At 39.1% G+C, this 12,550-nt stretch overlaps 1 protein-coding gene across 4 annotated transcripts in view; it reads right to left on the minus strand.

The window, feature by feature from the left end:
* The window catches only part of Asxl2 (additional sex combs like transcriptional regulator 2), a 137,710-nt gene that overhangs the window by 22,758 nt on the left and 102,402 nt on the right, over positions 1-12,550 (minus strand). For 2 of the 4 annotated variants that reach the window (XM_005400413.2, XM_005400412.2), the window contains 3 exons: positions 8,517-8,632; positions 3,815-3,941; positions 2,577-2,720 (listed from right to left, as the gene is read on the minus strand). In XM_005400413.2, the coding sequence (XP_005400470.1) occupies positions 2,577-2,720; positions 3,815-3,941; positions 8,517-8,632 (387 nt within the window). The remainder of the gene's footprint in view (positions 1-2,576; positions 2,721-3,814; positions 3,942-8,516; positions 8,633-12,550) is intronic. The other 2 variants (XM_013522575.1, XM_005400414.2) reach the window with 2 other exon arrangements.

A 12,550-nucleotide genomic window follows, 5' to 3' on the forward strand; every position in this document is an offset into this window, starting at 1 on the left:
GAGTCCTTGTTCAGCAGCTGCTCCTCCGCTGACTCTGGACCTTTCTGGTTCTCAATGGCAGGAGCAAGAGTGGCCCGTTGTATGGCAGTATTCGCAGGGGTTTCTCCATGTTTGAATGGTTCACACACGTCTGTGGGTGGGCATCTGCAGCTGGTGCATGGTGGGCCAATTGTGTCATTGTTTCTCTGTGTCATGGGAGTCCTCTATTGAGCGGTGGTGGCCAGCCTGAGGGGCGGCGCGCAACAGCACTCCCCGCCTGTGGCTCCCCATGCACTGGAGGCCCCTCAACTTTTCTTGATGTGATATATTTTCTAGATTTATTTATTTTTGTCTTTTGAGACAGGGTCTTGCTATGCAGTTCAGGCTGACATTAAGCTTACTTTGTAGCCCAGGCTGGCCTCAAACTCACAGTGATCCTCCTGCCTCAGCCTCTAAAGTTCTGGGATTACAGGTGTATGCTACCAGGCCCGACAGGAACTTCTTCAACTGGAACTTTCCATATTTCCAATGTAATTTTTTTTTTTTTTAAACAGGGTCTCGCTTTGTAGGGCACACTGGCCTTGAACTTGCTTATGTAGCCCAGGCTAGCCTTGAACTTACAGTGATCCTCCTGCCTCAGCCTCCCAAGTGCTGGGAATAGAGGCATACGCCACCACACCTGGCTTCAATATAATTTTTAAATTTTAGTTCTCATGTCATTTAATATCCTAGAACTCTTAATTTCATTTTAAAAACAGTATTCAGGTCTTTTGTGAACATAATCTCTTTCTGTGGATGTTATAATTTTTGTTTTATTTTCAGACAAGGTCTCACTCTGTAGTTTACTTTGGCCTTAAATTCATAGCAACCCTCCTGGCTCAACCTTCTGAGTGCTACGATTACAGGTGAGTGCCACCATGCCTGGCAATATTGTAATTTTTAAGGTTATTTGTTTTAAATATGGTCCTTTCTAGAGTCTACTGCTTTTATTTTTATCTCTCAAGGTTTGAAGTTTATCTCCCCTTTGAAGTTTTCTTCAAAGGGGATTTTTAGTAATTATTGCAAAGAAAGCAGCATTACAAACTGCCTGGAAATTTTGTGTGTATGGGTGTGTTTTCTAGACAGGTGGGCTTCACTGAAGTGTTACCAAGATGACCTGTATAGGTGGAAACTTGCAAATCTGCCACAAATTTTTGGGGTTTTTTTGAGGCTATCAAACTTTTTGGCTATCAGTCCACCAAGGTCCTGCTGGTGAAGAGAGGAAATAGGAGAGTTAGAAATATTCCTCACTAGTAAAAGCATTGTGGAAGGTAGGGTAGGAGAGAATCGCTTTTCAAAATTTGTATTTTACTTGATTTCCCAGATTTCTGGCCCATGACTCATTTTCTGTCCTCAACTATTTATGGTATCCTTAAATTCAGTTTCTACCACCAATTTCAACTCAAAATAAACTTGTCCTCTGGTAGGGAGAAGCATCGAACTGCTTCTTTTTAACTCTGGAAACAAACCTTACCTCCACCTTTCTCTTCTGAATTACATCGCCTTACCAGTGCCCGAGCCTTTCTGGTGCTCTGTGGTCCCCGCTGGCTGCTTACTACTGACAACTGCTTTCCAGCGCCATCGAGTTTTTGTCTTGCACAATGTGCAGACACCTGCCCGTTTGGTTGTCTTCTGGCTTTTGTCACCTCCTGCATAGATTTAATCTTCTGTATTTCCATATTCTCATTTTAGTGGGACTTCTAAGAGGTCAGGAAAATAAAGGCTCCATTTGCCATATTTAATTATAAGCCTTTCTATTTAAGGAATAAGATGTAAACAACAAAGCATTCTACTAGTAGACAGAGAAAAAGAAAACCACAAAATGACTGAGAACATATTTCTCTGAAGTGAAAGTTTGGCAAGGCGAGGACAAGAAGAACATGAATATAGTGAAGAGCTCAAGGATGAAGAGGGCTAGCATATACAGCAAAAAGACATACTAAACCAATTTTGTCCCAGTTTCTTTTCATCCCCTAGAAGTACTTATGTTTTTTTTTTTGGTACCAGGAATCAAATTCAGGACGCTGTGCCTGCCAGGCAGGCGTTTATGCCACTGAGTTATATCCCCGGCCCATAGACGTACTTATGTCTGGCTGGGAATGTAGCTCAGTGGCAGAGTACTTGCTTAGCATGCACAAGGCTCTCCTAGGTTCAACTGCCAGTACTGGAAAAATAACAAAGCTCTTAAGGTTCACAACAAGCGGGATGTGGTGGCACACGCCTATAATCACAGCACTCAGAAGGCTGAGGCAGGAGGATCATTGTGACTTTGAGACTAGCCTGCACTACAAAGTGAGCTCAAGGCCACTCTGAACTCCATAGCGAGACCCTGTCTCAAAAAGACAAAAAAAAAAAAAGAAAAAAAAGTTCACAACAAAAAGAAATAATATATATGCTATATAATTAACATTAACATGCTATATAACTAACATTAACATAAGCCTAATCCAAAGAGCTGATGAATCTTTTTGTTTTGTTTTGTTTTTTGAGCTGATGAATCTTCAACATAAAGCTGACAAATTTTGGCAATGAAAACTAATTTCTGCAAACTAACTTACTTGTATGGAGTCTGTCAGACCTCTGGAAAGACTTCTTCCCCAAGCTTAGCAATGGATTTTCCACTTTAACTGAAGAAGAAAAGCTGGAGTTTGAGTTCTGGGGGCTGCTTGACTGTCCATCAGACTGCCTTCCTTCCCATATTACTGGGGGGAAAAAATATGTAAAGACTGGTGGCACTGAGGTTAGAGGGAGAGATCAACCAATCATTCCATGTTAACTAAAGAAAGTTATACATGAGGAAGTAGTCCTGCAAATGTTTTGAGTCTGAGAAAGTAAAAATAAACTCTTCCTTCCAGCATACTATTTAGTGCTGGCGATAAATCTTTCTAACAAAAAAGGAGAGATCTGCAAGACTCGTAACTCTGATTCTACGGTAGGTCCATAGAATCTGCTTATGGCATTAAACTAAATTATAAGTATAGATAAACCACAGAACAAATAGCAACAGCAAAATCCAAAAGGTATGCAAACATGTCCAATGGAAACTGAAAGGTAATATGTATTCTTAGAAAAATTTATTACTTTAAAGGACAGAACTAGTAAATAATTCATTTGTACCTTCTTGGAAACTACAGATTTATAAAGTATTATGGTCTGTGTCTAGATGTCCCCCTAAAGCCTCATGCAGTCATGGGGGCTGGGCTTTTCAGAGGTAGCTGAATCTAGTTTGTGATTAATTCATGGTCTAATGCTGGGATTGAGAGTGTGAATGCTATACCTGCCTAGGGCAGGTAGCCTACATACACTATAAGGGACAGAAAGAAGCTTGTCCTTATTCTCCCTTGTTACTTTTGCTATCTTCCACCATCATAAATTGTTGCCCCTTAGCCATGTGACACTCAGTCTTAGAGCCAGCTGATTATGGACTGAAACCTCTGTAAACTGTGAGTTAAAAACCTTTCCCCTTTAACTTTGAGTGTTGGGTATTTTGTCTCAGCAGTGAGAAAAGTAACTAAGACATAAGGTTACTGATTAGAAGCTTCCAAATATTATTAAGTCAGATATACTTGACATTAGTCATTTACTGCCTCTTATTACATGCTAATCCCATTGATGAGCTTGTTAAAAAAAAACAACAAAAACAAACCCTACTGTATATAATTATTTGCCATAGAATTTTTCCTATTTATCCCAGAAGTATTTATCCTGATTTGGCAGTACAAGGAAATTTGTGACACAAACACAAAAATAATGGGAAAAAGAAACTTCCAGTGAAAACAATGCCCAAGTTGCCCACCAGGTTTGGCAGGTATAGAGTCCCCAGCTGCTTTGACGGTCTTGAGAGAAAGGTGCTGGTTGGAGGATACTGACACGCCTGGCCTGCACTGCTGCTGTTGTTTCTTCTGCTGTTGCTGCTTCAGAGCCTATGGACAGAAAGCAGACTGTAAGAAACAACCAGTTTTTAATAATAAAAAGTAAATGACTTGAGGCTGGGGATTTAGCTTGTAGCACAGCGCCTGCCTGGCAAGCTCAAGGTCATGAGTTCAATTCCTGGTACCAGAAAAAAACAAAAACAAAACAAAACAAGTAAATGATTTGTTTATAAGTGGTGAGAAACATGCTGATAATTCCATTTCTTTGAAATCTATTACAACGAACAAAAACCCACATTGAGCCAAAAAAACCCCACAAGATTTAAATAATCTTTAGATTAAATAATCTTTACAGTTTGGCTATTTTTGTGAAGAATAGTCACGAGTATTTTTTATAACTTAAAAATCGCCACTAAGCCAAGGATTTTGCAATCTTGTACAACAGAGAATTGCATAATTTTAAGTCATCTCTGGAAACAGCATTGTAAATCCTTTACCAAGAGTTCTATTTGCATCAATCCTGTGTGGAAATGCAAGCCAGGCATGGTGGCACACCCCTATCATCCCAGCATTTGGGAGGCTGAGGCAGGAGGATTGTTGCAAGTTTGAGACCAGCCTGGGCTACAGAGTGAGCTCAAGGCCAGCCTAAACAACCTGAACGGCACAGCCAGATCCTTTCTCAAACAAAAAAAAAAAGCAAACATTTACCTCATTTATGGTTCAGAGGTGCTACATTTGAAACAAAAGTTGTAAATAACTTAAATTTTCTTGGTAAAGAGCAATAAAACTTAACCAAATTTTACCAATTACTAAATTGCAACAATTTAAGCAATGTAGTAAACAGAGAGAAGGAAGAGGGGGCAATACTGACTCTAAGAACAGAGTGGTACCTTCTGGTGACTCCAAATTATTTTTATTTCTGTGAGGTTCTTAAACTATAGAATACATTTAAACAGAAAAGCTAAAAGATTCTTAAACTTTAATCAAGAAAAATGTATGAGACAACTTAACTGAAGGGAAAGGTGACTATGAAACAAAAAAGTAATTTCCCGAAAAAACTGGAGATCTATGACTTTGCTAAGCTGTTTTTGTTTTGTTTTAGTACTGGAAGTTAACCCTTTCTTTGTACTGAGCTACACCCTCCATGCTCCCTTTTAGACAAGGTCTTGTTAAACTGCTAAATTGCCGATGGTGGACTGACCTTGCGATCCTCCTGCCTTCATATTCCAGAGTGCCATAATTACATGCGTGTATACCAGAGCCTATCTAATTTTAAGCTTTCACCTTCAGGGTCATGATACAGAAACAGTAAATGGCTATTTTTCGGTTTCCCATTCCCTTACCCCAGCAGAGTTCCCTTCTGTTTTAACACTCAGACAATATCTCAGGCTATGTCTAAGCAGTGGCAACAGCTGGCTTCCTGGCTCCAAGCTGACAACAGAGAAATGTAGGGGCCAGCAGGAGGTCTGGTTTAGGCTCCCCCACACCACTTATAATGGGTGAAGCAGAAGTGCTGAGTGTAAAAAGTGACCTGACTAAAGTTTATTCTCTCATTCTTTGCTTCCCAAGTGGTGAACTAAGAGAATTCATGCTTTGCTTCTCACAGTACTCACTATCATTCCGGGCTAAGACAAAGCACAATAGAACTACCATCCCATCTAATTCTGCTGTGAGCATGTAAATTCTGATATATGACAGAAGCAGAATCATTTAAACTACTCTGATTAAGAACTGTACACAGTTCCTTGCCCCTTAATAGTTTATAAACTCTATGCCCTTTTATTTTTTGAGACAGGATCTCCCTATGTACTTCAGGCTGGCCTTGAACTATGATCCTCCTGCCTCAGCTTCCTGAATGCTGGGATTAGAGGGATGTGCCACCATACCTAGCTTTTTTTTTTTGGATACTGGGAATTGAACTCAGGACAGGTGCTATGCCAGAGCTATCTCCCTGGCCCCCATGCCCAGCTTTAATTCTTTTTTGAATTGCCTTTAATTCACAGTGATTCTCCTGACTCATCCCCCAAGTACCACCACAACAGCTCTATTTTAAAACTAATAAAAAAGTAATGACAAGAATTTCCTAGTTAGTGAAGTAATTTTTCTTACCTAGTACTAGGAAAAACATATTAGAAATAAGAATTTAGTTTATATACCACACTAATACTCCCTAAAGAAAACCTAACATTTGATTGTTAAATTAAGAGTAGCTGGGCTGTAATATCACCATTTAGGAGGCCTAGGTAGGATTGCTGTGACTTTGAGGGCAGCCTGGGTTACACAGTAAGTTCAAGGCCAGCTTGAACTACATAGTGAGACCCTGTCTCAAAAAACACTCCAAAAAACCCCCAAAAGTAACAAGTGCATATTATAATAACATATGTGTCATGAAGTAGTTGACAAGGTTTAATAAAATATTTGCCCTTTCTTTGTGGAAAATGATTTTATACTTATTAAAAGCTTCTGAAGAAATTATGAAAAATACAAATACTACATCAGCATACCCAGGCAGGTAGTAATTAATCTCAAATTCATGAATAGTGTTTAATAAATGCACTTTTGGTTTGAACACTTCACTGTGTAGTTCAGGCTAGGCCTGAACTCAGTATGTCACCCAGGCTGGCCCAAACTCACAGGGATCCTTTTGCCTCAGCCTCCCAAGTGCTGGGATTACAGGTATGCGCCATTATATCCAGCTAAAACCTACATAACTTTCAATGTACTTTTCTTATTCAACATTTTTTGTACTTATATATGGAAGCGTATATATACATGTATTATTCATTTTCTTATTAAATATAGTATTGTTTTGTGGCTACATGTATACAAACAAATGGTGTTATGCCCTACCTTTTTAGTAAAACTTAATGATTCAATATGGTAGCTTTTTGGCAATTTTTTTGTATCTAATCTACAGCACAATCACATTATAATTGTCTAACTTAAAGACATATGATTATAATTTTTGATTTTGAGATAGAGCAGTTCAGGCTGGCCTTGACCTCACTCTATCCCAGGCTGGCCTCAAACTCTTGAAAATCCTCTTGCTTCAGCCACAAGAGTGCTGGGATTACAGGCATGTATCACCATACGATTATTTATTAAGGAATTCCCTAACTGAATATAGACTACAGAAGCTACCTTTGCAAGTTCTTCCTATTACAAACTTAAATGCAATTATTTTTCTATGTTTGTGTATGTATTTTTCTAACATAAATTCCAAAATGTTCAACTGCTTAAACATGAGGTACTGGAATTTAAAAATCTTGTATTTTACCAGCAAATGAATAACCACTTTCCTACACACTTGCCAATGCTTGATATAATTAAGCTCCTTAACATATACCAAAATCACAGGCCAGGGATATAGCTCAGCAGCACAAGCACCTGCCTAGCAAGTACAAGGTCTTGAGTTCAATTCCCAGTACCAAAACAAATCAAAACAAAACAAAAACAGTAACATATACCAAAATTTGAGGATAGAAATAATCTGTTATTTTAACGTTTCCCTAATTCTTAATCAGCTTATATACTGACCATTTGAACTTTAAAAAAATCCAAAACTAGTTCCTTGAAAAGTCCAGTAAAACTGACAAGTAATACTAGGGGAAAAAAGACATAAATGTACAATACTGCTGGGGAGGGTAGAGTGTGTGGGGAGCCATAAAGGCCATTCTGTACAACTTTATACCAGTATCTACAAAAACTAGGTGAAACAGATCATTTTCTAAGAAAAATAAAATTCCAAAATTGGTTGAAAAAGCAGAAAATCAAGAGACTAATAGTAACAGATAACACTGTAATGCTAAGATGATTTTAAAAGGTGTTATTTACTGAACTTAGGCAGGTGCTGTGCCACTGAGCTATATCCCCAGCCCTTACTGAGTTTAGGAAAAGATAATTTCTGTAAATTTTGTCTAAAATCTAGAAAAAGAGAGCTATACAACTTACTTTATAATGCTAGAGCAATCTTTATTTTAAAACTGTATCAGGACAGTACAAAAACACTGTAAGATCCAAACTGAAATCTTGAGAAAATTTGCCAACATTGTTTTTAAAACCCTGTAAAGAAGGCCGGGGGTGGTGGCACACACGTGTAATCCCAGCACTCGGGAGGCTGAGAAAGGTGGGTTATTGAGTTCAAGACCAGCCTGGACTACAAAGTGAGCTCAAGGCCAGCCTGAAATGCATAGCGAGACCCTGTCTCAAAACGACAAAAAAAAAAAAAAAATTATGTAAAGAACACATTGGACAGTTAAATATAGCATATACTAGAAACTAGCTGAGCCATTCTGTGTTAGTTCAAAAGAGAAAATTTTATGATCATCTCAATAAATTCCAAAGAAAACAAACCTGAAAAACTCAGCTCCTCTTTGTAATTTAAAAAGTACATGCACAATAACAACAAAAAACTTCTTAGCAAACTAGAAACTTTAAAAATGTAGTAAGAGCATCTGTACAAACCTGCAATGGGTATTATACACAGAGGTGCATAAATTACTAATGCCAAATTGGGATACTGCATGAAATTTCCCTTTAAAAAGGCTCTAATATTACAGCTTTTCAAAGACTGTGCATTTTAACATGGGAGATTACCCTTCTGATGAAGAGATTGGCCATGCTTACCTGCTTCAATGCCTTCTTGCTGTGCTTCTGTGATGGAGAAATGACTTTTCCTGCTGGAATGGTGGGTGATGGGCAGCCTGACTGAGGGGAAGATGGCTGGGACAGTCTAGACGATACTATGGGAAAGAGGGACAACAAAAAATTGTGTTCCATCAGAATTGGTATCAAGCACCATTCCAGCCCCAGATCGTACACTGCTACCTGTGTTAAGAACTGTGACCAAAACACTTTTGGGAAGGGTCTTCTTTTTAGAATTCTACTGCAAACAGCTTCCCTTTTCAGGTTATTTCCTCAGAAAGTTCTGAAGGATGACAGGATGGGGAAAGGAAGGAAGTTAGTGTGCATTACTTTTCATTCTTTGAATTTTCAACAGAACTGATTAAATGCAAAGCAAGTAAAATATAAATCATTAATCATCAAATTAGACAGGAAAGATCCTAGGAATCTTCAGACAGTCTCAATGTCCTTCCGGGGTTCAGAGAGCCTAAGTGACAGTGAATGAACAAGACAGTTATAACCGCACCCTGATCAGAGGGCAAATTCTGCCTCGAGTTCATAACTTCGTGCACTGAGAGTCCAGCTTTGCTTCCTCTGTTTCTCTAAGCCCCAGTTCAGTTTAGTCTCTGGAAGACTGCAAGTTTAAGGCTAGCGTGGGCAACTCAGCAAAACCCTGTCTCAAGATAAAATACAAGAAAAAAAAGATAAAATACAAAAAGGGCTGGGGATGTGGCTGAGCGGTTAAGTACCCCTAAGTTCAGTCCCTCTGAGGCTCTGAGGGAAAAGCTGTTCCAATTCTCTAACTTCTGTTGGCAACTGTTGGTTTTTCTTGGCTTAGAGATGCACACTCGGCTCTCTGCCTCCATTTCACATGGTGTCCGTCTCCACATCTTCAATGGCTCTTTTATAACACCAGTCAGGACAGGTTAAGTTTGACTTTATTTCCCAAACTAATCTCCAGATAAAGTCACATTCTAAGGTTTCAGGGGTTAGGATTTCAACAATTATTTTACTATGGTATAACCCAAACACTCACCTTTTATTTATAAAGCCCGTCTGCATGTGTGCTTCTCCTCCTCTTCCTTTTTTCTCCCAATATAATTCATAGAGGGTGAGGGAATTCTCCCTTGTCCCTTTATATCCCTCCTACTTTTATCTGTATCTCTTCACCTGAAATCTTTCTCCTGTGTCTTACTCATTCTCAATTTTTGTTTTCTTTCGTTTAACTCTTTTTGTCTTTTAACTTTGTCCCTAATATTTGTATCGTTCAAGAATCTTTTCCGATCCCCGTTTCTCACTACCAATTTTATGTCCAGTTTTCCACGTTATCCCTTTCTAAATATGTAACATACCCTGACCACTATGAGGATTCCTTGTCTCCTTCCCATAAAACACAACAGAGGATTTTAAAAACAAAGAAACAAACTTTTTTCTCCCTTTCTTCCTCTTATTTTCCCCTCTCTGGCATTACTTGATCCCCAATCCCCTGGGATTTAGATAACTGGTTCTATAACATTACTGTTAAAAGGAGTTTTTTGCCATCAAAAACCATAGAGCCACTGCCTTTAGTACACATTAACTGTGGGTCAAGCCTTGGGCTATTGAGATGCCTACGACTTAAGTGTGCATTTCTTCTCTAGGCTAAAGGGTGACCCAAGTCAGGGTCTCATGGTTGTTATTTCTCAACCAGCCCTGATAGGAACCACTGTAATGGATTAGCCTGTTACTGCTATAGCTGATTTGATTGCATAGGAATAATCCTGACTCAGTGGACAATTTTGTGCCGATGAACCTTTCTGCTGAATCCACTATCACACCCAGGGAGAGGGACAGCAAGAGTTCCTAATTTCTAGGACTGGATTAGACTCTGCAAGAATGCCTGCAACCTGGCAGGAGGAAGTCCAGAGTCTGAGTTAGCTTCAGTACTGCAGTGGAAGTAGCAGAGGAGTTATTGGGGTATAAGCACTCACATCCTGGCAAAGAAGCTACTTGGGAATCACACGGCAGTGTCTCATTCGAATATTTAATCTGTGTTACCATGGGTCATCTTAAAGGTTTAAGTTTTGTATGTATCTTGTTGGTAATGTGGGGCATGTTATGCTCTTTTATGGTGTTTATTAGGTTATTTTGTGTATTTGTTCTTTCACTGGCTTTGACTTAATAGATGTCTAGATTGTCTTCCTTGTCTCAGCTCACTATTTAGTTTCTTTCCCTCAAACCCCTGAGACAGTATTATTAACATATTTTTTTCCAAACATGGAATCTCCTCCTCCAGTTTTTAAACTCCCCACACTTAGCTCCGTCAGGCACTCCTATCTTCTCTACTGTTATTCCTCGAATCTCCCCATCCTAAGCCTTCGACTCTTCCATATCTCACCTCGCTTACTCTCCTTATCATCAAGTTCTGAGGACCAAATACTTTTCCTCAAACACAGCATAAACCCCCTTTCTCCCATATCTCACCCTTGGCCCCACAAATTATCCTCTGAAAACTAGCAATACTAACCCTTCATTCAACTCAGCTGAAAGTACTCCAATAAAATCAGACCTCACATTAACATTTTATTCTCAGCTACACATTCCCCCTTCAAACCTCCCCTAGTGACTAACACTCCGCATCCAACTACCTCTTGTTCTCCTCACCCTACTACCTCATTGTAACCACAAATAATAAACTGTCACAGTGTGAATAGAGAACAGAAAAAGGGGGAAAGTCTAACTGCAAGGACTATCATATAGAAGTGGTATAAGATTGAATCTGTGAGTGCTGCTATAAAAATAAGCAATTCTTTTGGCAAAACATAGGGACAGAGTTAAAATCGTTTAAGGTAAATAACAGAAGGAGTAAATACTAGCACTGGACATACAAAGCTGAAAATTATTCACAATGAGGCAACAACCTACTAAAAATCTCCCTATAAGACACAAACTCCTCCCTTCCCTACTTCCCAACTGGCAGTATCACTCCCCTAACAAAGAAAAGGAGAAGAAAAAGGAAAAGGCCATATAAAACCTTAAAAAAATATACACACACACACAAATAACATGGATACACATGAGAATGGGAAGAAAGGAAGCAGAAGACCTCCGAGCCCTCCCGCAGTTCTCCAAAGGTAGAGCAAGGGACCACAAAGGTAGAAGAAAACAAATACCGCAAAGCAGAAATCCATGAAAATTTCATAGCAGGGATGAAGAAAATAGATGAGTTCAAAGAGGAAATGACAAAAAGTTTACAGCAATTTCACACAATATGCCCATGGCAGATTTGGAGAAATAGGTAAAAAACTACATGAGCTACTCAAATGGTTCAAAATTTGAATGACAGAGTCAACAAGCATATGGAATCTCTGGGAAGATGTCAAACAAAATACCTGAAATAAAAAAACCATGGAATTCATACACTGCAGAAATGACCAATATGAAGACAGAGTGTCCAATGCTAAGGACAAAATAGTGAATTATGATAAAGAGCTCGAAGAAGCCAAAAAGAAAGTAAGACTATCCAGCAGCTACTAGATGACAAGACGTAGATGGATTCACTAACATGCACACAGAAATCATGAAAAACTTCCTAAATAAGTTTAAAATACAAGCAAGTGATGCTTATAGAATGCCAATTATGATTAAAAGAGAAGTTCACCAATGCAGATCTTTATTAAATAACCAGATGTACAGCACAAAACCAGAATTTTAAAAGCAGCCAGAGAAGCCTGGCGTGGTGGCTCACACCTGTAATTCCAGCACTCAGGAGGCTAAGGCAGGAGGACTGCTGCAAGTTTGAGACCAGTCTGGGTTACAAAGTGAGCTCAAGGTGATCCTGAACTGCATAGCAAGACCCTGTCTCAAAAAGACAAAAAAAGGAGCCAGAGAAAAAGAAAAAATAACATATAAAGGTAAACCAATTAGAATCATAGCACATTTCTCAACACAAACCTTCAAGGCCAGAGGAACTGAAGAATTTCAAGCCTCAAGAGCAAATAACGGGGGCTGGGGATTTAGCTCAGCGGCAAAAGCGCCTGCCTGGCAAGCGCAAGGTC

This window comes from Chinchilla lanigera, unplaced genomic scaffold (genome assembly GCF_000276665.1).
Source record: "Chinchilla lanigera isolate Chin_1 unplaced genomic scaffold, ChiLan1.0 scaffold00068, whole genome shotgun sequence".
NCBI classification, from domain to species: Eukaryota; Metazoa; Chordata; class Mammalia; order Rodentia; family Chinchillidae; genus Chinchilla; species Chinchilla lanigera.